Source organism: Sus scrofa, chromosome 6 (genome assembly GCF_000003025.6).
Source record: "Sus scrofa isolate TJ Tabasco breed Duroc chromosome 6, Sscrofa11.1, whole genome shotgun sequence".
NCBI lineage: Eukaryota > Metazoa > Chordata > Mammalia > Artiodactyla > Suidae > Sus > Sus scrofa.
In genome coordinates this window covers 68,380,100-68,406,513 of record NC_010448.4, presented here as the reverse complement: position 1 = coordinate 68,406,513, position 26,414 = coordinate 68,380,100, and the positions used below count along the sequence as shown (strand labels likewise).

The 26,414-nt window shown below is 57.8% G+C and overlaps 1 protein-coding gene across 27 annotated transcripts in view; it reads right to left on the bottom strand.

The window, feature by feature from the left end:
* Positions 1-26,414, bottom strand: part of CAMTA1 (calmodulin binding transcription activator 1) — an 866,060-nt gene that overhangs the window by 65,409 nt on the left and 774,237 nt on the right. For all 27 annotated transcript variants that reach the window (XM_021097504.1, XM_021097510.1, XM_021097514.1 and 24 more), the window contains 2 exons: positions 23,455-23,581; positions 17,236-17,370 (listed from right to left, as the gene is read on the bottom strand). In XM_021097504.1, the coding sequence (XP_020953163.1) occupies positions 17,236-17,370; positions 23,455-23,581 (262 nt within the window). The remainder of the gene's footprint in view (positions 1-17,235; positions 17,371-23,454; positions 23,582-26,414) is intronic.

The following is a 26,414-nucleotide window of genomic DNA, read 5'->3' as shown; positions in this document are numbered from 1 at the left end:
GCACCGACCTCTGTGGCTTTTGTTCAAGGCCACGCTTGCCAAATCAGGGCCCAACCCACCTGTGGATCTTTCCAGAGAGGATCTCAGGAAGCTCCAGTCTTTGGGGTCTGAGACCCTCACAGGAGCCCGCTGAGCTAGTCACTCCAACCCACTGAGCTTTCAAGCAGGCTGCTGTGGGCCCAGTGGAGTCACAATTAAGAACAGGAGTGTTTGCCCAAAAGGTATACTTGAAATGTACTTATTAAAATTGCCATGGTGTGCTTTCTTACCAAGTAGATTTTTCTTGAAACCTGGAAATTGGATTAAAGCGAAATGAATATAGGGCTTTTCCATCGTGGCGCGCAGGGGGTGAAGGATCCGGCATTGCTGCAGCTGGGTGTGGGTTACAGCTGTGGCTCGGATTCGATCCCCAGCCTGGGAACTTCCATGTACCATGGGTGCAGCAAAAATAGAGAGGGAACAACAGAGTCAAAAGACTCGATATTTACTCTGAAGGCCACTTCAGAATCACCATCCTGACAGCTGCTGTGACCCAAACCTGAAGCTCATGCTCAGTAGAAACAAGAGTTGGAAAGTACTGCCCCCCACGCCCCACCCCTGCTGGTTTTTTGTTTTTTGTTTTTTTGGGGGGTTTTTTGGCCACAACCGTAGCTTGCGGAACTTCCCTGGCCAGAGATTGAACACGTGCCGTAGCAACACCCAGAGCCACAACAGTGACAATGCCAGATCCTTAACCCACCGAGCCACCAGGGAACTCTGGAAGTCCCCCTTTTAGGAGAGCAAGGAGCAGCTACCCAGGAATAGTCACTACCCAGGTCCCCAGGGGAGGGGCCATGCTGGCGTGTCTGCTGGCACTCTGAGTTACCGAAGAGGAAAAAAAAAGCAATCGGAAGGGAAGGTGTGATCAGGGGCAAGTGCATTTTCAACAACAACCATCTTCTGTGCCTGAGAGAAGCAGGGCTGACACATCTAGTTCAGGGAGTGTCTTAGCCACCTTAGGTGCTAAACACCGTTACTGGGGACAATGAAACAGGGGCCCCGGCAAAGCACAGATGTGTTACGCATGTGTGGACCCCATCCTGGTACCCACTGTGCCCCCCCCCACGGCACTGCCATGTCCCCACACAGGCCTGCAGCTCACCAGCTTCTGGACCAAGGAAGTCAGCTTGGTCCCCAGTGCCCTGGTGTGGCCCCAATGTGCATGGGATGCTGGCACGAGAAAGGCCGCCCCACGTCAGGATCCTCCCAGCTTTCACTCACTCTCGAGTAACTGAATGCCAGGGCCTTTCACCACACATAGAATGAGCCCCTGTTCTCTTTCTTGCTGGGAATCAAAACCGCGAACACCCGCCGGGAAGGAACGAGGTCCGCATGTGCCAATCAGGGGCCTTGAGGTTCTGACTTCCTGCTGCTGTTCCAGGAACGGGCCTAAAGACTCGTGACAAGCACACCATCCAGCTTCATGTCCCAGAGCACTGGGGGCTTCAAATACATCAGGTCCAACCTCGTGGAGCCACACCTGCGGCTCTTCTGAGCAGGCCCTGCTCGGAGCTGCACCCTGGAGCTGCCCCTGGCTTTAGCCGTTCCCCAGGGGAGCCCAGGCCAGGCCTCCTGATGTCATAGGAATCATCATGAGCCTGTAAAAATTAGAGCACTGATGCATTTTTTATGTCGTAGAGTCACACTGAATTGTTAATATCTTAGAAGACGGCCAAAGGCTGCATCTCTGTCTGCCCTTTCTATGAAAAGGGAATTTTTTTTTTTTTTGGTCTTTTTTAGGGCTGCACCCAAGGCATATGGAAGTTTGCAGGTGAGGGGTTGAATCAGAGCTGCGGCTGCCAGCCTACAGCACAGCCACAGCAATGCCAGATCCGAGCTGTGTCTGTGACCTACACTGCAGCTCAGGGCAACACCAGATCCTTAACCCATTGACCAAGGCCAGGGATGGAACCCAACTCCTCAGGGATACTAGTCAGGTTCATTACAGTTGAGCCCAAATGGGAATGCCCTGAAAAATGAATTATTGAGCAGGAATGCTCTATGCCCAGGCCCCTATCCTGGCTCTGAGGTTCCCATCTGCACCCAGCTGGTCACCACGCGCAAGGTCAGGGCCATTCCCATCTGCGTTGGGGAAAGGCAGAGGAGTGCTACTGCGGGAGGGGACGCTGGTGCTGGGGGTTCCTCCAGGCTTCCAGCCCCCAGCCCCAGAGAGGGACCCGGGGAGAGAGAGTGGGAGGAAGAAGGCTGGGCTGCAGCTTTAAATGGAGACGCTCATAACCCTTCAGCGGCAAATGGAGCCATGAGGAGAACACTTGAGTGAGGACAGAACACCGCTGGAGCCAGGGGTGCCATGCGCAGGATGGGGATGGGATGCAGGTTCGTTTACTGAATGTCATCGGCCATGGCGCAGGTGAGTAATTTAAAGAGGTAATTGCAACCATATGTTAGAATGGTAACCTTAGCTGTCAAAGGCTCTTAGCATTTCCCACTTGATCTCACAGTGAGGTAGACAGATCTGTCATTTACTCAATTCCACACCTCTGCCCAGGAAATCTTGAGCTGTGTACAATATTCTCTGCAGAAGACAAAGTAGTCACTCAGACCATTTTTCATAATAAAATGTGTCTTTGGCCCCAAAGAACTGCTGAGGACTACACAAGATCTGCATGGGGGCGACGTTTTAAAAACAGCAGCAACAACAACAGCAGGAACTGTGTTAGACACTCAGCATTTCCTCTCTCAACAAGAACAGTGGAAAGAAATTGGTCTGCTGGAGTGAGGGACAGGGGAGACTGGCGAGGGCAGGTGGACGCAGAGGAGGGGTGCAGCCCTGCAGGGTAGAGAATCTCACCTTGCCCAAAGAGACGTCTGGCCTTTCTTTGGCTTCTGGGAGGCTGTCTCTAAGCCCTTGGAATGCTGTGCCTAATGGGAGTGACCTGGTTTGCCTAAGTCCCTGGATAGTCCTACATTATGATTTAAGATAGGGGCTGGGAGTTCTCATTGTAGCTCAGCGATAATGAACCTGACTAGCATCCATGAGGACGCAGATTCCATCCCTGGCCCCACTCAGTGGATTAAGGATCCGGTGTTGCTGGGAGCTGTGGTGTAGGTTGAAGATTCCGCTCAGATCCTGAGTTGCTGTGGCTGTAGTGTAGGCTGGCAGCTGCAGCTCCAAATCAACCCCCATTTTGGGAAAGTCTTCCATATGCTGTAGGGGCAGCTCTAAAAAGACAAAAAATAAATAAATAAAAATAAGGTAGGGGCTGGTTACAGTGGATAGTTGTGGGTGGTGGGCTGGCCACTCTAGAAGAACCAACCACGTGATTTAGGGTGGGGGCCTCAGTATCAACCAACTCTGGAGAAACAGGAGCCTGAGATCAAGCAGGTGGGTAACACACATCTATGCAACGGAGCCCCAGTAAAACCTCTGGACATCAAGGCTCAGGTGAGCTTCCCTGACTGGGGCCTTTCTGTGAGCATTGTCACACATCGACGCTGAGACATTAATGCTGACCATGATGCCATGGAGAAGGCAATGGAAGCTGGGTGTTTGGCGCCCTCCTGGACATCACCCTATGCACTTCCTTCCTTGGCTGGTTTCAATCTGGAGACTTTGGATGTAATAAACTATAACTGTGAGCATAACAGCTTTCATGGGTTCTATGAATCCTTTCCATGAATAACTGAAACCGAGCCTGGGTTGTGGCCCCTTGAACTTGACAGTTGGCTGACTCTCACATTCTTTCTACATATGAAGAGGTCATATGACTTGACAGGGTCAGCCCTGCCAAGTGCAGTCTCTTCCTGATGGGAGCAGAGACAGGCTCCCTGCCTGTCTCATATCCTCCCCTAATGCTCAGAACCTGCCCCTACAGGATGCTCATTGCAGCAACTGTGCCGTCAAGCTTGCCTTGTGTCCTGGACTATGTGCTCTTGGGGGCTGGGGCATGCCCAGTTGACCCATAATGCCCTGGGTCCAGGAGCATGCCCCTCAGATGGCTGGGACTCAGCAGGTATCAGCAACTGATGGGCAAGGGTATGGGCTGCCTTCTACCAAAGTTGTTTCTTCCTATGGTTTATGGGCTAGTTGAGGGGTGAGGTGACTACCTAAGAACGTGGGACCACAGGTGCCAGAGGAGCTGGGTATTGGGAGGCTTCCACAAGGCCATGAACATGAAGCCACTGGCATGGTGCCTGGCTGGAATGGCTTGAACTATCATACCAGAGCATCTTGATGCAATGGATTCCATGGGGAGGGGTGAGGATAGGCAGGTTTTCATGGCACCTGACTCTGGTACCCAGCTACCAATTCATTCATTCATTCATTCACTCACTAGGCTAAGGTGGGGTTGGGTCAAATGATGAGGGAGCTTCAGAGGGTCAAGGTGAGGCCCTCACTCCAGACCCCATGACTGTGACATGCTATGTAGTGACTTGCCAAGGACCTGGCTGAGAAGTCCCCATCCTCTCTGAGATCCAGAGGGGAGATGGGTCTAAGCAGCTCAGGGAAGAGACTTGCTTTCTCTCTTCCTTTTCCAACTCCAATGAGCTGAGAGATGAATTCTCTCCTCACTAAGTGGCCCCTTAAAAGCTCTGAAGGCAGCCCTAAAGGCACACTTAATAAAAGTCAAGCTTCTGTATTCTTTCTTGGGTCATCTGCCTGAAGCTTTTCCAGTGACAGGGAGACCAGAAGAGGGTGATGGTGCCTCGTCAGTTCTGCACACCCTCCCTCTCCAGCTGCTTCTGTCATCAGAGACGGTGCACCCTAAAGCTTGGGTCAGTCAGCAGTGAGGATGACGGTCACAAAGACACCACTTGCTGTCTGTCCATCCATCCAGCCATCTGTCTATCCCTTGAAGAAATATTTATTGAGCACCTACTGTATCCCTGACCTCTTGGGGCATGATGATGATTAGGACAAAAGTCCTTCATGTCAGGACTCAGCTTTGGTCTTGTCAATTTCATTCACACCCTCTGACCCACTTCTTTCCATGCCTCCTCCATGGTGACATGTCACAGATTCTTCCTCCTGCTTATACGTTGCTCTGAGCTCTGGAGCCTAAGTCCACTCCCTTGCTACTGACTTTTCCCATGGATATCCCAAAGGCCCTTCAAACTCAGCCCAACTTGTGACTGGTCCTCCTTCAGGATGAAGGACATGGAGCTCCCATATTGAATCTATCTCTAAGTCCCATTGATATCCTCCTGAATATCTCTCCTGAATCCTGATATCCCTCCTGAATCTCTCTTGATTATCTCCTTCTTCCCAGAGTCGCCAAGTCCAATGTCATCTCTAGCCTGGAGAAGAAACTCGTCTATCCTCGCATGCTCCGACCCTCCTTCAATCTGTTCGCTGTGCAGCAGCCAAGGGCCCTTCTCAAAATGCAAACTTGGTCTCTCAAACCCTCAACAAGCTTTCCTCTCCTTGGGGAAAAGCTGGCACTCCTCAGCTGGCCTGGGCCTGGGTGCCCCTCTAGCCTGCCCGGTCCTCCTCAGCCTTTCCACACTCCCTCATATTCACGAGGCTCGCTCCCACCACAGGGCTTTATGGACATGCCATTCCCCATGCTGTTCCTTCCCCTCGTCATGGAGTTAACCTCTGCTCCTCCCTCAGATCTCAGCTCAGGGACCATTTCTTCAAGAAATCCCCGCTCCCAGACCTCCACCCCCCACTTCAAGCTCCCCAAATGCTTATTTGTGCAAAGGCTTGGCCATCAGGTCAGATCTTTCCTCCATGAGATGGTAAGCTGGGTGAACACAGACACCCATCGACTTTCGTTCATTCGTTTGTTCCCTCTGATTCCAGCCCTTGGCCCAGTACCTGGCACCTAATGGGGGCTCCATTACCAGTTAGTGAATAAATGATTACAAAGAGAGAACTGCTAATGGAGGAATTTACAAAGGGAAATGGGAAAGCCAAATAAAAAGAAAGTAGCTTGCGTGCAGGGATGTGGAACGATGCAGGGACGTCAGCTTTTACAGCAGAGGGGCCTTAGAGTAGAAACTTTCAATAGAGCAGGTGTTCTCCAAGCCAACCACAGGGGCAGAAAAAAACCTGAGGGACTGGAGGTACGTGGGAAGGTGCAGAGGAGAGAAACATGGTAGTTTGGGGAATCTGCATATCTTGGTGGATGGGAGGGGAGAGCATTACGGGGGGCAAGGGGGAGCTGAAGAGGAGTTGAGAAAGACGGGCTGAAGTCAGCTGGAAAAGGGTCTTGGATCCTGTGCTGCGGAGTCAGAGTTGATCCTGACCCTCCAGGATGACCACGTCTCTCCCAACCAGAGCCCCAGGCCACATTGCCTCCCTGGCTAACTGATTGTTCTGCACTGGGTTACAATCCTGGGTTTTCAGGTCTGTCTCTCCCTGTGGACAGTACCTTGCACAGTAACTGGCACACAGTGACTGCTCATCAATCCTCTCTGAAGGTATCAGTGATACACAGCATGGGTGGCGAGGGAAAAGAAAATGGCAGCAGGAAGGCCAGTTGGGAGGTTCTGGCCCAAATACATGATGCTAGAGGCATGAGATAAGAAAATGGGAGTGGACCCAGGAGGAGGAGGTCCTGGGGTTTTGAAGGCAGCATTTTTTTTTTTTTTTAATGGCCACACCCAAGGCATATGGAAGTTCTTGGGCCAAGGATCAAATTCGACCACAGCTGTGGCAATGCCAGATTCTTCAGCCCTCTGTGCTGGGTTGGGGATCAAACCTGCACCTCTGCAGTAACCTGAGCTGCTGCAGTCAGATTCTTAACCCACTGCACCATGGCGGGAACTCCACAAAGATCCTAATTTGCAGACTGCTTGGCTTGGGGGGTAGAGGGCAGTGGGGAAAAGAGAAGCTGAGACCAAGGATGGTTCTAGCTCTGGAGGCCCCATCAGAGCAGCATAACCATAGCTGGGAGAAGCGGCTCAGAGAAAGACCCTCACTGGGTGGAGGCCAAGAGCAGGTGGACGGGTCAGACCACCTGTGCGTGATCCTCTCTGCAACACCTGCTCACTGTAGCACCTGAGTGTTCTCATCTGTAGGACGGGGACTTGGAGGTTGTCAGGGCATTGGAGTCAATACATGTAAATGATTCATGGGCAGGGCGTGGCAGATGGTGGCACATGGATGTCAGCCGCTGTGACCTCCAGAGGAATGGGGGGACAGCTCTGTGCCAAGAGGCAGTTCTTTCAGAAAGAGACAGTTATGGCAACTCGGAGGTCGGCTAGCTCTCTTTTGTTCTCAGGACCAAGGGATGTGGCTTTGGTGTCACTGAGGTGATGCAAGACATCAGCAGCTCTTCTAAAAAATGGGTGCCACTGAATAGGGGTGAGAGCATATCTGGGACCCTGGCAGGAGAAGGGACACTCAGGGGACCTCCCCACCTGCCGATGTCAGAACCAGTCCCTCCACGCGAGGGGCTTGGAGCGCCAGCTCATGCAGCCAGGCCACCTGGGGCAAACCTTGACCTTGGCCAGGAAGCCACCATCCTCCATGCTGCCCAGGGCCTTGGCCAGCGGGCTTCTCACCTACCCGGCGTCCTGGCTTCCAGAGCCCGTGCGTCTAGCCGTGGGATGGGATGGAGGGGATGGAGGAGGGGAAGTGGGTGGGGGAGGAGGGCACGCTGGCCCAAAATCTGGAGGCCTTCTGTTCCAATTCCACCGTGGTTTGGGGCAAGTCACTGCTCTCTTGGGGGTCCAGAGTCCTTCCTCAGGGATGACGAGGTTGGAGCGCAGGACAACTGTTTCCTTCAAGTTCTAACACTCAAAGATTCTAAGTTTGTTTCTGGCATGTCAACTATTTGCACTCTGCCGTCATTTTTAAAAAACGTCTCCTATTCTTCTTAATAAAGTAAGGAACATCTGACACATGCCTGTCTGTCACTTCTTTTTCCTCTCAAACAAAAGACTCTGAGTTCACAAGTGGTATGTCTCAGCAGGTTAGTGCAGTGGAGGGAGCAGGTCTTCAGCCTCTCAGGCTTTTTTGAATGTCCTGTTGTCACAGAGACAAGGTTGCTGGGCTGCTCGCAAGGGATCAGAGATGTGTATTTTTAGGAATTTTTAAAAGGCGAGGCCTTGGGCTTGGCCCCAGCCAGAGGCTATTTTGCCTTTTCAGTCTGAGAGGAGCTGACCTGGGGTCAGGATGGAGGGGGGTCCCTTGTCACACAGCTCCGGGACTCCAGGACCTCGCTTCCTCTTGGAGCCCACACCAGTGCCCACTCCACCCTGGACCCTTGCTGATGCCACCCTGAGTCTCCGTCTCCGGACCATTGCTCCCACTGCTGGATAAACACATCAACATTTCCATTCCTTCTTCTTCTTCTTTTTTTTTTTTTTTTCTTTCTTTCATATGGAATTTTCTAGGCTAGGGGTCGAAACGGAGCTGCAGCTGCCAGCCTACCCTGCGGCCACAGCTACGTAGGATTGGGCCATGGCTATGACCTATACCACAGCTCACAGCAATGCCGGATCCTTAACCCACTGAGCAGGGCCAGGGTTCACGCTCATGGATACTCATGGATACTAGTCGGGTTTGTTCCCCCTGCACCAAAGTGGGAACTCCCAGCATCTCCATTCTTTTCCAGGGACATGCCTTCTGGGACCAGATCCTAGGAAAGGCTAAGGAAGCCTGCAAAAGGCTGGCCTGAACTGGCCACACCCCAAGTTTTCTGGTCTCTCTGGGATCCCAGTTTTGCCAAGCGGCCTTTCTTCAAGGCTTTGCCCCCTGAAGCAGAGCTGACCTGCATCCAAATGAAGCAGTGGGATAATGGGAATCCGACATAAGTGATTTAGGACCCAGGGCATTATTGCCCAAGCAGGTGTGCTGGGCAGCTGGGGTCCATCGGCAGGGTTCCAGCCACAAGCAGTGGTGGGGGCTGAGAGCTGTCTTCACGGGGTCTCACAGCCACGCAGTGTCTGGGGGGTGAGTACAGTTGATGCTCCTGCTTTGGGGCTCGCCTCCAGCCCCTGCATTCCGGGGAGAAGCAACCAGGCGGGAGTTTGTCCGTGGGATCAGAGCGGGTGTGGATGTCCCCCTGAGCCCGGGGACAGGGATGCTGCCTCCCTGGGGCCCGCAGACCTGTTGGATGGTTTCCCCAGCCAGCATCAGAGGGAAGGGTAGGATGAACAGGGCCAGGGCCTTTCCTCTCGTTGCATGAGGAGGGGTCCAGGCACGGTGCTCCTGGGCCACATCTGTCCTGTCCTGTCTCTGCCTGGGGAAGGTCAGGGTTCTGCTCTGAAAGACAGGCTACCAGAGTTTTCAGCCACTTCTCCGGGTTCTTCAAACTCACAGAGCTCCCTCTAGCCCTAAGGTCTTCCTGTGCGTGGCTTCCCCTGCCTGGAAGCCTGGCTCCCCCTGCTCCTGGCATCCACGCGGCCACTGCATCCTTTTTCTCGAAACACTCTTCTCCTGCATCCCTCTGGTCACATCCTCCCATCTCCCTGCTCTCGCTCGATGCTGCTTCTCAGCCCCTTGGCCGGCAACTCTTTCACTTAACGTCCAAATCCTGGGGGAGCCCACGGCTGAGCCGGTGCCTCTCCTTCCCCTTTATCCCCTCACTTCATGGAGCAGCCGCATCTCCACCCACGACTTTAAATTCCATCGATGCGCTGATGACACGGAAGTTTTACCTCCATCCTGGACTTCCCTGGGGCCTGCAGGCTTTCAAACCCAACTGTACATTCGGCGACTCGCATGAGGCTGTCAAATATAATACGACCCAAACCAACTCAAGGTTCCCCTCTCTCCTACTTTGCTGCTTTTTCAAACGCCTCCATCTTAGGAAATGGTCCCCTGTCCACCTCCCTATTTAAGCCCCCCAAATAGGGTCCTGTCTCATTCTCTTTCTCATCTTCCATGTTCAAATCATCAGCAGGGCCTTTGACTCTACCTCCAAATGTCCCCAAATTGTGTCTCTTGGGATCCCTCATCACCAGCCTTGTTGGGGCCACGATGGTTGGCCTGCACTGATGCAAGAGTGCCTGGGGTGGTCCCTCTGCCTGTGGACACACAATCCATCTCCACACAGCAGCCGGGGGCGGGGGGAAGTCCTGAGCATGTCATCTCACCTGCTGTGCTCAGGATAAAAGTCCCAGCTGCCTGGCTGGCAGGACCCCTGAGGCTCAGCTCCTGCTCATTCTGCTTCCCTCACTCCTCCTCTTCCCCCGGCCCCAGAGACACACGCCAGGCCCCATCGCTCCCAAGGGACTTTGTGCTTGTGATTCCCTCTGCCTGGGGGTGGCTGCCTCCTTCCTTCCATAGCATCTTCCCACAGAGGCCTCCACTGCAGCCACCCTGGTCCCTTCTACTAGGCTGTCCACCGTGAGTACCCCTGAGATTTCTTTTGTGATGTGTTTGCTTTCTCTCCGACTAATGTGTAAACTCCATGAGAGCAAAGGTTCCCCAGAACCCAGAGCAGTGCCTGGCGATGGACGCAGGAACAACCCTCGTGGAAGGAAGCAAGATGAGAGGCCAAAAGCCTGGTGAGGATGTGCAAGCGTTTTGGGGGCGGAGTCAAGCTGGGGGCAGAGGTGATGGAGAGAAGGAGGGAAACCAGGGAGAGAAACCCCCAGGATGGAGATGGGCCGTCGGGGGTGAGCTGAGCAGGAGGTCTCAGCCGTGACTCCCGGTTTTCTGGGGTGGGCTGTCCGCGGAGGTGGTAGGAGATGGAGGGTCGGGAGGGAGGGGGTGGCAGCAAGACCAACAGTTGTCGAGTGACACTTGGGACATGTGGACTTGCCCAAGAAAGTCAGAGCAGAGCTGACCTGGGAAGGTTAGACAGACGGTTCTAGATCTGAGAAGAGGCACCGAGGAGGGTGCATCAGTGCACCTTTACCTTCGTGGAGGATAGACAGCCCAGGGCAGGGCTAAGCCCTCAGGGAGAGTGGGCAGAGGGAGAAGGGACCAGGACAGAGGGGACCCAGGGCCTGCCTGGTCTTCAAGCCCCAGGAGGACTTTCAGCACCACGGGCCACCCTGGGCTCTGAGACCCCACCCTCTTCTGTGTCCCTCCACCTCCCTGGCTGCTCTTTCTGTCTCCGTCACCAGCTCCTCCTTCTGGAAGGTTCTGTTAATGTCCATGTAGCCTGCTCTCCCTGGGCCACTCTTCTCCCTCTGCCTGAGCACGTGACCTTATTTGGCAATGGGGTCTTTGCAATTAGTTAATGACAGATGTAACTAGTTGAGACAAGATCACTGCGTTGAGTGGGCCCTGATCCAGGGTCTGGTGTCCTTGTAAGAAGGGAAATCAGAGACCCAGGCACATCGAGGGGGACGACGCCACATGGCCACGGAGGCAGAGACTGGAGTGGTGTTGCCACCAGCCAAGGAATGCCAAGAATGGCCAGTAGCCACCAGAAGCTGGAAGAGGCAAGAAGGAGTCTCCCCTGGAGCCTTCAGAGGGAGCCTGGCCCTGTTGCAACGCCTTGAACTTCCAGCCTCTAGAATTGTGAGGACACGTTTGTGTTTTAAGCCCCTGCGATGTGGTCATTCCTTATGGCAGCCCCAGGGAATATCTGCGACGGTTAAGGACAAGGTGGTTGATGTGGACTGAGCCTCCCATCTTCATGCCTCGGGATGCTCCCCCCGCCTACCCGGTGGCCGGGAAGCTGACCCTGCCAGGGTGCCCCATCTGTCCCAGCTCCAGGGCTTCCCCCGTGGGTTTTACTTCGCTTCCTGCCCCAAAGGTCAGAATGAGGCCACAGAGCCTGTCTCCTCGGCCTCTGCAGATGCTGGGCTTGCCGTTTCTCTGCAGGCACCATTTGTCACTGCTGCAAGGAGGCGGGTGAGGGCCAGCTCCAAGGTGACCCATTCCTGCCACACGCAGAGCTCCACGGGGATCCACCTGGTGTGGCCCCAGCCGCAAACGGCTGATCACATCCCCTGGCCTGAGGACCAGGCCCCTTGGTTTCCGCCAAAGGGGGGCTAAGGACAGACATCCACTCCCAGCTGTTGGTCAGACCCCACAGAGAACAGAGATGCTGATTACGAGGGAGGAGCCTGTGCTTTGGTGCCAGGCCCTGGCTGGCAGCTGCAGCTCAGAGTGGAGCCCCTTCCTGCCACTCAGCTTTGAGTCCCAAGCATAAGACTGGCTCAAGCCAGCTTCTGCCGCTGCCACTTTATCTCTTACATATGTCCCTACCATGCAAAGAAATACCCAGAGACCCAGGCGTTAACTGGCATCAGAGAGCCCCAGACCCTGCTCTGGTGGGTGCCAGAAGGTTCTTGGCAGTGCCCCTGCCTGCTTACAGGGCACACCCCTGTGTGTAATCTTCAAAGGGCTGCCAGAGGCAGGAGGGGTTGCTCTGTGCACGTGATGTAAGGCAGCCCTCCAAAGTCAAGGCCATCCACTGGTGCACTACGTCTGATCCAGAAACCTCCTGATTTTTCCATTCTACTCCCCTAAATAAATAGTCTTTGTTTAAGTAAAACAGTGGCAATAAAGTGAGTTTCAAGGAAATTGCTTAACCTTTGCTCCTCCCTCCAGATCTTCTGGTAAAAGTGACACACTTTCTGTTTGGCTCTGTGCGTGTTCTCCCACGGACACAGCTGGTCCCACAAGGGGCGGGCGCAGGGGAGGGTGACTGCAAGGTGGGCAGGGGGAGGGGGCCTGTGCGAGGGAGGGGCCAGGCCAGGACGAACCAGCAAGGTAGGCTCATCAGAAAGCCCTGGCGTGTCACCCTGGGAGGGAGAAGGCACTCAGAGGCTTGGGGGCGGGGCAGTCTCACAGCTGGAGTGACTCCTCCTGCCACCCCGGGCCTCAGGGGGCCATTGCCTGGTCTCCCATGCCTGGTGGCTGGAGGCTGCTATTAGAAACCAGCCAGCAGGGGAGAGGCCGGCAGAAGCCTGGCCACAGGCCAGGACCAGGCAGCTTGGTGCTGGGGGGAGGGGCCACATGCTGGGGACCATCCCAGCTATACCTCCATCTGCCAGCACAGAGGGTTGGGTCAGAGGAGCAGGCCCCCTCGGGAGGCCACATCTTGCTTCTCTCCGCCTCCTTAGAGGGAAGCAAGGCTCCCACCTTCCCACACCTCGAGCCTGGAGCCAGGGTGCCCCAGAGGCTTGGTTTACCAGATACGCTCTTTTGGACCCCGTGAGCTGGAGCCAGGCTGCTGGGTCGTCTGCCCTGCCCTGAGGCTTGCGACACTGAAGCAGGCATCTTTGTGATGAGGTGTGAGCTCCAGGCGCCCCCCGCCCCCATCCCCAATGAAGGTGATAAGCTTCCTCCCTGACCTGAGCATCAGTCAGCAGGAGACCTGTCCAGGTGGCTGGCTGGCTGAGCCCAAGAAAGCTGCATCCATGCCTCCCTCCAATCCTCTCATCCAGGCAGGAGGCTTGGCCGCCTGAGAGGCAATTGAAAATAGACTAAGAATAAGCGGCTTAGTGGGGTTTGGAGAGGGGCTTGGCGGGGTGGGGGTGGGGCCAGGGCCCTGGGGAGCATCCGCTGGCTGACAAGGAGAGAACGGGGCACCCAGAAGTTCCACTCACTTTCTCTTCCAGGGACAGGGGTCACATAAAGGTGGCCGTGCCCTTGGCCAGATGCGAGCCCCACCCCCTGGGCTCCAGAGCTGCTGCGTCAAATGGCCTGGGTTTACTCTCCTTGCCCAAGCGAGACCACTGAAACACAGCACATGTTTCCACGCTCAGCACAGCCCTGGCTGGTTGCATCCCGGGACCTGTGGCAGGCAGAAGTGACATTCCCCAGAGGCCCTCCAAAAAAGTCTCTGGGGTAAAAGGGCTGCTTGACTGCCTCAGGCCTGGAAGAGGTCTCACTGTGCCCCAAATGATCGGCTGGCCCACCGCAGAGTACTCTGGGGTCCTGGTACCAGCGACCTGGGGAAATGCGTTCTGAATCTGAACCTCTGGGGGAAGAAATGGTGAAAATGGTGGTTCCCAGAGTCCCTGGGCGAAAGACAGCGGCTGTCCCACCCTCTCGGGCCCTGGCTGCCCTCTCTCCCTGGGTGCCCCTTCCTAGCCCTCTTAGCTGGAGGTCTCTGCAGAAGGGTCACTTCCTCCAGGAAGCCCTCCTGAACAGGAGGCTGGGTTAAACACTCTTGCTGTGGCACTTATTCACACATTCCTGCAATCACGCATAACACAAATAGGTACTGTGGCCCGCAATCTGCCAGCCTGCGCGAAGCAGTGAGGGTCCGGGCAGACGGGGCCCGTGCCCCCTAGAGCGTACAGGGCAGGGAGGAGCACGCCCCAAAGTCGCCTGGGTCGGTAGATGAGGGCGGTGGCGCCCCCTTCTCCCTGGTCTCACTCCTTCCCCCGTTCCCATGCTTCGTCTCAGCCCGGAGGGCTGCGTCCCGCTGAGATTTTGGGAACCTGGGGCCCCTGCACCGAAGTCCCTCTGCGGGAACGGTCGCCTCCCACCCGGCGGGGCTGCTGGACAAAAGCTGCACCACGGCGGCGGCGCGCGCGCGCAGATTCGATGCCCGCGTCCCCACCCAGCCTTTCGTGTGGCAGACGAATCCGTATTTTTGAACAAATGAAAGCAGAGATTCTCTTTCCAAGCATTTCATGCGCCTTCTGGATGGGGGAGGGGCACAGAGCGCCCCTACGAATGCGATCGGGGCGATGGATGCCGGGCACCCGACGCGCGCGCAGCGGGAGGCGGCCGCTGGCAGGAGAGCGCGCTGCCTGGGCCGCGCGTCCCCGTTCTGTCCCCGCCTCCCGCCCCGGCCGGGGAGGGCCGAGCCCTGCCGCAGTCAGTCCGGGCGCGCGCGGGCGCAAGGCCCCCGCATTGCAGCTGCGCCGGGCGTGCAAGCGTGCGTGTGTGCGCCTGTGCACGCGTGTGTGTGCGCGTGTGCACGCGCGCCGCCCGGCCGCCGCGCCCCAGTTTGCTCGGCGCCGCAGCCCCCTCGCCCCCTCCCTTTCCCGCCGCTCCCCTCCTCGCCGCCGCCGCGCGCGCCTCCACGTCCCCGAAGCTCTAATTGAGAATCTGCCCGGTAACCGCGGGGGCGGGAGGGGCTGAGGTAAGGAGCTGCGGAACCCAAGAGCGGAGAGGAGAGGCAGGCCTCTGACAGGCTGGCCGCTGCGGCATCTTCTGCGACACATGTCTTCACTGCCAGGCCACAGGGTTGGCCAGAGCTCGGGAACCCCCCCGCCCCGCGCCCCCTTCTGAGCCGTCCTCTTTGCACTGGAAGGATTACGCGCCGCCTGGCGCTGTAGCTGCACTTCTGCGCCCCCCCACCCCGCCCTGTTATTTATCAGGCTGGTAAAATGACGGGAAGTGATCCTTGGGTAACTAAGTCCCTTGTCTTCATTTCTGGAAGTGGGCGGCAGTGGGGGAGAATCTGGAGTGGGAATTTCACTCTTCCATTCTGGAAGGATGGGGTCCCCCTTCGCCTCCCATTCCTCGAAAGGCTGCCTGGTTCAAGCCCAAAGGGAAGGAAATGGCTGGGGTCGCTAGGAGGCCCCCATCTGCCCTCTGCAGCGGGGCTGTCCTGTCTCTTCCCCTCCCCACGTCCTGCCATCTCTCCTGCGTCTTCTGGCAGGGGCTGGGGGTGGGGGGCGGGTGTTGATTTCATCTGGAGGTCAGAGCTCCAATCCCTGGAGGCGGGGCCTGCTGGGGAGCAGGTGTTCCCCTTGGCAGCCAGCTCATTGCCAGAGGGGTCTGGTGTGGCCAGGATTCAGGGGCGAGCAGTGAAGGTAGCTTCCCTTCCCTGTGATCTCTCACAGCACCCTCCCCTGCTGGGAACCTCCTGGTACAGCCCGCTCCCTGGGCTTCCAGGGGGCCACCGACTTTTCCTGTGCCCCTAGATGAGGCACTGCCTGGCTGGACCTGGCTTCTCTGAAGGGCTCCATGTCCCAGGCCGGTCCCACAAGGACTGGTCCCAGCATCCTTCAGTGCCCACCCCCCCACCCCCAACATGACCTGGTGGCTCAGGGAAAGCCAGGGCTCTGCAGAGTCCCCTTGTCCCTTTCCCATTTGTTCTGCAAAATTGAAACCGGATTTCCTGAACGGGAGCCCCTGGTCACCCTGTCCTTCTCTGTTACATTCTGCAGGTCACCGTCGCAGCTCCGCTGCTTTAGCCTTGGCCAGAGTGGCTGCCAAGGCCGGCCTGGTGCTCCCAGGCGGCCACTGCCAGGGTGCAGATGCCTGTTGACCCAAAGCCACCTCTGGGAACAGCTCAGAGGGTTCTGTAGCAGGGCGGCTGCCAGGCACCCTGTCACTGCAGGGGCCGGGGCTGGGACAAGGCCGAGGTCTGTACCCTGGGTGGCTCGGGAAAGTGGCCCAGGGCAGGTACCCAAGCCCAGAGCTCCTCTGGCAGCCAGCAGCAAGGGAGGTGGAGAGGTGAGAAGGCACTGCTGTGGGTGGGGGAAGGGAGCCTAAGAAACTGACCACCTCCCCCCCATCAGTGTCAGCTTAGCCAAGACCCAACACCTTGGACGGACGCTTCTGTGGCCATGCGCTGATACTGAAGGGCACGTGTGGCCATCACTCCCACTCTGTCCCAGTGCCAAGAGCAGACCATCAGCTCAGCCCCCAGGTCAACACCGGGGCTTCCCCTAGGCAGGCTGGGGGCGGGGGCCTGGTAGGGCAGCCTCTGACCTTAGCGCTCCCCACCTATCTGGCGCGGCCAACACTCACACCCCACGGAGCAGACCCGAGGCTCCCAGAGATGCATCCTTGGCCAGCCTGTCCTGCCTCCTCCCTCAGGGCCTGTGCCTGCTCCCTGACCGGCCACCCTCAGCCTCGACATCATCCCGGGCTTGTGGCAGATGCTCTAAGGGGCAGAGGCCAAAATACAAAACAGCCTAGAAGCAGGGGGTGATGGGTGTCAGAGGGCTCCCAGGACAAGGTTTGGCTTACTGTCCCTAAGAGGCAGTAAAATCTGAAATCTGAAAAAAGCTTGACCTGAGCTGCCATCCCCCAGCCTCATTTGTGCCTGAGAGGCTCAGGGCTTGGCGATGGCGTCCAGGCGCTCCCTCTGCTTCCAGAAACTGCCCACCTCCACCTCCCGGCTCAGGGCCACAGAGGTGCTTGGACCCTGCTGCTCCAGAGAGGGGTCTCTCGGCAACTTGAGGGCTTATCTGCTCACTCAGATCCCCTGGCCGCCCAGGGCTCACATGCTCACTCGGTCGCAGGGGGAGACGGAGATGAGGGGTGGGGACCCAGTCGATCCTCCCGCACTAAGACTTGCACCCTGAGTGGAAGTTAGGAAACCTGAATGCTTCTGCCTTTTTCACAGGGTTCCCAAGCGTGCCTCTCCCTCGGGGCCTGGGAAGGTGACCGAGCGCTGTTCTTACCGTCCAGGGACAGCCAGTCATGCTGGGAGGACGGGAGCGTGGGCAGGGCCCGGGCTTTGTACTCAAAGACCACTGAGTTGGAGATGATCTGGTTGTTGAAGGCAACTTGTAGGGTCACGAGACCAGTGTCATGGGCTGAAAGCAAAAGAAAGAGCAGTCAGGGCGGGGGTGGTGTGTGGGGGAGACGGCACAATTCAGCCCCGGGTACCACACGGGAGTCCGGAGCACCCTCTCCCCGCTGCCCTCCATGGATGATCCGGCCTGGGTCCGCTCACTCCTCCAGGCCAAGATGCAGTGCTGCTTCTTCCAGGAAGCTTCTCTGGAGCCCCCACTCAGCCAGAGGCCATGGGAGCACCCCCAGATTGTCATCACCTCTTTGCTCCTCTGCTTTGGGGTGGGGACAGGTGCTGGGAGCTCGGCGCAGATTTGTTGAATGAATGAGTGAACCCAGGAATGGGCGGACCCCCCAGGACTGGCTGACTGCCCCCTCCCAACCAGGCTTGGTGGGGTTCAGGCACAGCCTTTGCTTTGGACTCCTTCGTGCTGATTTATTTTCTCTTTTCTTTTCTTTCACTTTCTTACTTCCTTCCGTTCATTCTCTCTTTCATTCATTCTTCCTTTCTTTCTTTCCCTCTTTCCTTCCTTTGCTTCTTTCTATCTTTTTTTGCTTTTTAGGGCTCTACCTGCAGTATATAGAGGTTCCTAGGTGAGGGGTGGAATCAGAGCTGCAGCCACCACAGCCACAGCAACACCAGATTTGAGCCACATGCCACATTTGCGACCTGCACCGCAGCTCATGGCAACACCAGACCCTTAACCCACTGAGTGAGGCCAGGGATTGAACCCGCATCCTCATGGAGACAAGCCGGGTCTGTTCCTGCTGAGCCACAAGGAGAACGCCCTCAGGCTTATTTCTGGTTCACCTTTTCCTGCGGGCTTGTCCTGACGCCCTTAGCGAGGCCTTCCATATATTTTTAGAAGTTCTTCTGCCTCCTGGCCGAGGCCAAGGCCTTGGGCGGGGCCTGTTGCCCTGAGTCCGGCGGTGTGGGCTGGGGGCTGCTGTGAAGCCTGAGCCTCCCTCCAACCTCTGGATGTTAAGCTTCGGGAAGAGAGGCCCCTTAGGGGCCTCATTAGCTGCTCTGGCCCGGACCCAGGGCTCAAGGAAAACAAAGGGTTGAATACATGGACACGCCCACTGTCTGCAAGAGCAAAGCCGGGCCCTGGCAGAGAGAGGCCTGCTTCATCGCCGGGGGTGAGGCTGCTGCTGAAGTCTTGGGGGGCCAGTGGGGTGTGCAGGCGGCTCCCCGCGGCCAGGCCTCGTCCCCAGCAGACACCAGCACTGTGTGCTCTCTGCTCTGCTTTTCTGGAACACCAGATGCCTGTGCCCAGGGCCTCCCCAGGACAGATTTCCAGGGAGGACGCACACAGGGATCGCGTTACTGTTTGGGCTCTTGGTTTTCAGAAGCTTAGACTCCAGGAAGCCATCCAAGTCAGCAGCTCCCCGCTGCAGAGTAAAGCTCTGGCTTCTCTCTGAGGACGTCCAGCATGGCCCTCACCTCCCGTGGGAAAACCAGCTCGTGGACTTGTGGCCTCTGTCCCTCCCAGATGTAGGTGCTATGCCACTGTCCCCAGAGCGGGTCTGCGGGAAGTCACTGCCCCGAGATGATCGGTGAAGTTCCCCCCCCCCCATGCTTTCTATCCCGGTGTGGCTCCTCAGCTCGAGATCACAGAGGAGCTCCTGGTGGGTAGGGGTCCCCCGGGACCTCCCACAGTGCCTTCCCCGGGCAGGGAGCCCCAGCCACGTCCAGACCGCCCTAGGTTCGGACGGCATCCCCGGGCAGATCTCCAAGCTCGTGGCCGCTCACCTTCCCTGGAGATTCGCCTGGTTCACCAACAGGAAGGAAGGGCATCAGCAGAAGCCCCATCTGAGCTGGCTCAGCCCTGCTCCTCTGAGCAAGCTGCTGCCTCTCGCGGGCCGCTGGGGAGCTCCAGGTGTCTCTGGCCCGGGGTCTTCCTCCCCACCTGGTGCTTGTCTTCCACCATCTCCTGGCACGAGTTCGACCTTCGGTTGTGCTGGGATGGTGGGGGAGCCAAAGACACCCCAGCCTTTCCCAGAGAGACAGAGCAGAGAGAACCTATCCCAGTCTCCTGGGTCCCAGCCCAACAGCCCAGTGTCCGCAGGCCAATCACCCAGGTGCTTCCTGGACTTTCTTTCCCTCCCCACCTTCAGTCCATCAGTGAGTTCTGGGTCCGTCCTCTTCTTTCCAACGCAATGGCCACTACTCTAGCCTAAGCTGCCATCATTTCTGGCCTGGATGCCTGGACCCTGCAGTAGCCTCTTGCTGAGGGCACCTTCCACACACCCGAGACCGACCTGTTTCTGCTGGGATGGTGTCCGGGGGCTTCCCTCTGCCGCCTCCTAGGGTTTCCCTGTTTCATTCTTCTCTCCTACAATCCATCCTCCCACATCATTTTTTCTTTCTTTTTTTGGCCTTCCTGTGGCATATGGAGTTCCTGGGCCAGGGATCAGATCCAAGCTGCAGTTGTGATCTACACCATATCGGTGGCAACACGGGATCCTTAAACCCACTGTGCTGGGGCCAGGGATCAAACATGCATCCTGGAGCTGCTAAGATGCTGCTGAGTCCATTGTGCCACAGCGAGAACTCCCAGGAATCATTTTTTAAAGATATGATTTGGATCAAGCCACTCCCCACTTAAAGCTAATGGCTTCCAGGGCAAGGGAAACCACATCGGACTCCTTCTTAGGACTTAGAAGGATGGACATGATTTGGTCCCTGCCATCCTCTCCAATCTAGCCTCTCCAGCTTCCCCCATCCGTATATTTCTCCAGCTGACCGAGCCTGTGCCTGCCCCAGGGCCTTTGCACGTCCTCGGTCCTCTGCGTGGATGCTTGCCTTTCATTCTTGCCCACGACCGGCTCGTCTCATCGCTGGGGGTCCCTCATCAGTCTGCCCAAAGGAAGCTCCCCTTTCCCAAGGTATCTTATCACATCACCACATCCTAAGGTTCTGATATGGTTTTCTCCAGTTATCTCGGTTATTTGTTTCGTTGTTTGTTTTTTGTCTCCTGCAATAGAATGTGAGAGCTGGGAGTGGATCTGTCCTGGTTCCTCTTGATGGCCAGGGCCAAGGTCAAGGCCTGGCTTATGGCTCCTCAACACCTATTTGTTGAGTGCATTGCTTCAAAATGCAGTGCCCTTGCTCATCTCATTTTGAACTTCATCTTTGGCCTTTGGTGACCTCCAAGGACTCCACTGTGGGGCTGTCCGGAAGCCCCAAAGCACAGTCTTCTTGTTGGGAGGGGGGCTGCCTCCGTCTTCTCCCTGGCTCGGCCGCCTTTCCTAATCCCAAGTCCTCCTTCGCCTAAGCTCCGTGGCCTCGCTTGGTCGTCTCCTTCCCGACCTTGCGGCGCTACTGGAATCTTGTAGCAGGGCAGATGTCATGGCTGTGTGGCTTCTGCGGCCAGCGATGGAGGGGGAGGCGCCCAGAAGAACCGCGTTTTTGGTCGAGCCCGAGTCTCCCCATGCATTTTGCTGGGCACGTGCAGCAGGCCAGTGGGCAGTGGCCATGTGCCCCCTCCCTTCCTCTCCTCCCATGTCATTCTCACTCTAAGGTGGCCTGGCTTGTGCTCACAGCCCTCTGAGCTCTTCTTTTTGGAGAAGACAGTCTCATTCTGGTTTCAAGTGTTCTTTCTTGAAGATCGGCTTCAGCTTCCCTGAGCCTTGGGGAGATCCAGGCTTCGGGAGGTGTCTGAGCAGCCAGCATCAGCCCCCAGGGTGGGGCTCGTTCACGTGACCAACTCCTTCCGGGACGAGAGCTCCCTGGGATCAAGAGCAGGGTTAAGGGCTGGGTCTGAGCTCCACCCGAGGTGCCTACTGGTGCCTGGCAAACTCTTCGATGAATTCAGAAATCAATGTACGCGCGCAGCATTCAGGGCTGTCTTACCGAGTGACGTGTCTCGATGTGACCTTCAAAACAGGGATGTCCCAAAGGGGCCCCCTGCTTTGTGGTTCAGGGTGGAACAGGGCGGTGTCCCCGCTCTCAGGCTGCCCAAGCCTCCCTGGGTCCAAGACGCAGGATGTTAGTGGGAGACGCACTGACCGGCATAGACTCTCCTGCCGGCTCTGGGGACCCAGAAATGCTCTCAGACCGGGAGGACTCCCTGCTGAGACCAGGACAACCCCGATCCCCTCTCTCCCCTCCCTGCCCCCCTCCCAGGACTGAAAGAGCTAGGCCTCGCTCCTGGAGCAGCTCCAGGCCTTGAACCTGTGAGCTGGGGCCTCCTGGACCTTCCTCCGTCGCAGTCCCTTGCCCACTGGCAGGTGGTTTTTAAAGATGTGGAAATGGAGGCCCAGAGAGGTTGACCGCTAGGCTCAAGGCACCAGGTGGAAACAGGCTGATGTGGGCTGTGCCAGGTCCTGGCCTGGGACGTCATCCAGAGGGCACGCAAAGGCCAGTCTCTTTTTTTCTTTCTGGAGGGGTCAGATAACTCAGGACAGGCAAGGTCTGGGTCCTCAGCCAGGCCAGAACCAGGTACAGGAAGTGGCATCTATTTATAGGCTGGGCAAGTCCCGTTCCAGCAGCAGTTGATAAGTGGACAGTTTAATAACAGGCTGCCCTCTCCCCTACCTCGCCAGCAGAGGTGGGCCTGCCCTGGCCTCACGCAGCCCTGGGCTGGGATAGGCTGACCCAGTCTGGCTGGTCTCCAGGACGGCCATGCTCCAGGCTGAGCAGGGCTGCTGGGAGCCTGGGTGCGGTGGGGGTGGGGCTGCATGGGAACCAGCCAGGCCACTGGTGGGGGCAGGCCCAGCAGCGGAGGCCATCAGGGGCCCTGGCTCCCTGGGATGAGCGGAGGCTGAGCACGTGAGCCCAGCCCTGGAGCTGTGGTGTTCCGCTCTGGCGGGCTGTGTGGGGAGATGGAGAGAGAGAATGTTCCAGGTCAGCCTAGGAGCCCCAGGTGGGGAGCATGGTGGGGGCTGAGGCAGACAGCTAGGGCGGCCTGAGGTTCAAGGTGGACCCCCCTGGCACCGGCCAGCTCTACTCCCGCCCTGTCCACTTCTCTTCTCCACCCGGCCCTCCACAGGGAGCACATGTGCTCCCCCCATGCCTCTCTCCCTCTCCCTCTCCCTCTCTCTCGCTTTTTCTAGGTGCCCTGGCTTCAGATAACATGGAGTGGGGCCCCTCCACCCCGGCCACCCCACCTCCTCATCTGCCCCTCTGTCTGTCTGTCACCTTGGCAAGCGGGACAGGCCACCCCTGGAGCTCATGACACGTGTGCCGGGCCAGACAAGGGGGGTGGTTTCCAGCCCCCAGCCCAGAGCACAGAAAACATGAGCTCTAGAAAGAGATCCCTCCACGAATAGCCACCTGCTTTTTTGCAACATGCCAGGCAATTTTCGAGCCCTGCGGACACAGTGGTGACCGAGAAGGACACAGACCCCGTCCTCAGGGAGCCAACCGGTCAGGGGGGAGGTAGTCACGGCCAGAGATCAAGGACAAGTGGACCAGACAGGGACACCAAGCTGCGTCGAGATGATGACCCCTGCCCGAGTAAGAGAAGGTCAGAGCCCAGGGACGTGATGCGGGGGGCCCCTGTCCCCAAAAGTGGAAGCAGACCATGCGTCCGTGCCTTCTTCTGGCCGCTGGACGGAGGCATCACCAAATTCTCAAAGGAGTTTGTGCGGATTCGTCTCAATTTGACACCCCCTCCCTGCAGTTCGCCCGGCCTTCTCCGTCCCTCTCCGACCTGCTCTGTGCTCTGGGGGCCTGCGTGGGCTGGGCTCTCCTGTTCTCGTGGCTGCTGCTTGGCTTGGGCTGCGGGTGGGGAGAGAGGGCAGCCTTGTGCACCCCCTCCCCCACCCCCCGCTGCACGGCTCTCCCCAGCTCCAGTGACCCGTCAGGGGGAGGGTGGCTGGAGCTTCCCTGGGGGCCAGTCCTGGGTGTGCCACCTGGGCCCCTTGGTTGTCTAAACAGGCCTCATCCGGTTTTCTTCAAGATCCCAGGCGAGCGCACCCGTGCAGCCTCTGATGAGGGGTCCAATGAGATTCTAACAGCCTACTCGGGACCCACGGCTTCAAAGCAGAGGAGACGGAGGCCCAGGGTAACAAGGCCACCTGCCCAAGGTCCCCTCCCCAGGCCGACTCTGATCTGGGGTATCCCGGGCCCCCAGGCCCTCTGCCACTGGCGGCCCGCTCACCTGGGCAGTAGCAGCGCAGCACACCGGGCTGGATCAGAGACGCAGACACTGAGAGCTGGTCGAACAGGCAGCTGTAGTTATTGCTGGCTTCTTGCCACGGGCCTGTGATGAGAACTTTCACTCCTCCCTGGAGGGGACAGAGACCGGGGGTGGGGGGCGGGTGTCAGCCCCGGAGGGAGGGCCCAGGGACCCAGGCCTCCGCGGCCGCTCCTCTCAGGTGCTGGTCTGCACCCCAGCCCACGTGCTTGGGAAGCATGCAGGTTCCTCACGCCCACAAGCCCTGCTTTCGAGAACCACCGCGTCACGACTGCCTCCCGCTGGGGCCTCGGGGGCCCCCAGATGCTCCTCAGCTGGCATCCAGCATGGGGGCTGGCTGTTCTGACCCCCTCCTGGACCTGGAGCTTTCCGTTCTAGGCAGAAGGGGGCGCAGAGTTTGTCAAACCTTTTCTGCAGGATGCCAGGTGAGACCTCCCCCGACCCAGGAAGGAAGCAGAGAGGAAGCTGGGGCTTTCTCTGTCATTGGCTTGTGGACAGATGGTGGGCTGAGCATTTCGGTGGCCCCCCAGGGAGATGAGGGGAGACCTGGGGTCCCCAGGATATGGTGGCGATAGCCAGGGGCGGGCAGCAAAGGCGGGGTTGGTGGAGAAGGCGATGAGACAGAAAAGAAAAACTGGAAGAAGGGCTGGGAGGAGGCTCAGAGGTTGCCCTGCGCTGGCAGGGCGATCTTCCAGCTGGTGGCTGGGGGTCGGGTACCACGGAGCCTCACCAGCTGACACTGCCTGGCTCTCCACATGGCCAGAGTGGTCCCCTCACTCTGTGCGCATGGTGCAGGCAAGGCTCTGATGTGCCTGCAGCCTGTCTGGGCTGCAGTTGCTCCCATGGGGGCAGGGTGCGCGGGGGGGGGGGGGGCAGTGAGAGGAAGGGGGATGGGGTGGGGGGAGGGGGTTTGGATGACCTTGCTCAGTTCAAGGGGAGAGGGCCCTGCCCCCAAGGATCCCCGAGGTACCTGGGAGCAGGAAAGCGAGGCGAAAGGTGTTGGCAACCCCTGACCTCCTGCTGGAACCAGCCACGGCAGCCACAGAGCAAGGAGAGTGGCATTATGCCCCGGTGCCCCCCGGGAAGCCCTGTTTTATGGTCATTGTCTGAGTTTAGTGATTAACAGCACCTGTCCTGCCTGGTGTGGGCAATGAGGTGTTAGGGCCCCATTCGGGGCTCAGACAGTGGAGGGGAAGGTGAGGTCACTGAGTGGGGTGGCCAGCCCTAGGGGTTCAGAGAGTGGGGTTGCTGTCCCCTCTGGCTCTCCTGCCACCTCCTCAGGTGGGTCCACCCCAGGCTCCATTGCCTTTCCCAGCAGGGGGCCAAGAACAGCCCAGGACGGGGTGGCGAGCGCCACCTAGTGTCCAGGAAGGAGAAGGGCTGAGATGGGCACCTGCTGGCCTTGGGTGGTGGAGGGGTTGAGGATGCAGCCCTGGGCCCTATCCCCCCCTTACTCCCCCTCTCCAGGCACCAGAGGCCAGACCCCAGCTCCCCTGCTGCTGCCCAATGCCTGAGGGTCCCCAGCCTTAATGGGACTGTTCTCGAGGCCCCCACGATATTCCCCGGATGCCAGACCCAACTCAGGGACAGGAGAGGGTGTTTCACAGACGGGAGATTCCACTGTGGAAACAAGTCTTCCAGACTGGAAGCCTTTCCATCCGTGCTCTTAGATGGGCCTTTCTTCCTTGGCTGAAATGGCTGGGAGCGGTCATCTTACTTCTAGGCCACCAAAGTCTTTTTTTTTTTTTTTTTAATTTTTTTTCCTTTTAGGGCCGCACCTGTGGCATATGGAGGTTCCCAGGCTAGGAGTCTAATCAGAGCTGTAGCTGCCGGCCTACCCGCAGCCACAGCAATGCGGGATCCAAGCCACATCGGAGACCTATGCCACAGGTCACAGCAACACCAGATCCTCAACCCACTGAGCGAGGCCAGGGATCAAACCTGCATCCTCATGGATGCTAGTCAGATTCGTTTCCGCTAAGCCGCGATGGGAACTCTGCTACTCTCACCAAAGTTTGGAGAGCAGTAGAGAAAGCTCAGGACCAGGAGCCAAAAGCAGGAAGCCTACCCCTGCAGCCTCAGTAGTGTGTCCTCAGGCAAGTGACCCAACCTCTCTGGGAGGCATTTGAACTCTAGGGGCCCTCTGGCCTTAACACTCTTTGGTTCTGATCTATGGCTCCAGAAAGAGATTTGGAGTTCTGTCGGAGGGGTGGGGCTGGGGCCAGCATCTTTGGGGCTGGACGTGGCTGCCTGGCTGGACATGGCTGCCTGGCTGGGAGGTGTGCCATATGGCACAGGTAGAACTTGACCCTGGGATGCCTGGGGGCACCAGAGGCCAGCACAGGGCATGTGTCATCCCTGGATGCTGGGCAATGGAAGAGCAGCGGCTTCAAAAGGCCATGGACAATCACCCTGTGAGAAAAAAGGAAAAAAAGACAATAACCCCACTCGAGAGCTGCTAGCATGAAGCTAGGGCTGCTGTGAGGAACCAAGGACTGCGGAGGTTGCTAGGGAACATCAGGACCTTCTCCATGGCAACCGGTGCGGGATGGGCTCAGCCCCCATCCGTGCAGGAGGTGGTTTCCATGGCAACACCGGCCTGGCGGTGCTGAATCGCTGTAACGCGGGCACCTGACTAATTGCAGCCTCCTGTGCCTGGTGCGGCAGGAGTGTCAGTAGAGGGAGGGGACACAGAAGGGTTTGGGGGAGGAGAGTCAGCAGCCCGTGCTGTCTGGGGTCTCTGTGCCCTGGGAGCCCTGAGATAAAGGACCTGATGTCCCATACATCTAGCCTGGATCCTGGGGCCCAAGGGCACCTCCAGTGTGTGTGTGTGTGTGTGTGTGTCCGTGACCAACTGTAGCTAGAGGTGACGAGGCAGACAGAGCAGAGGGAAAGTAGGAGCAGCCTGGTCGGGGGGTGGCTTT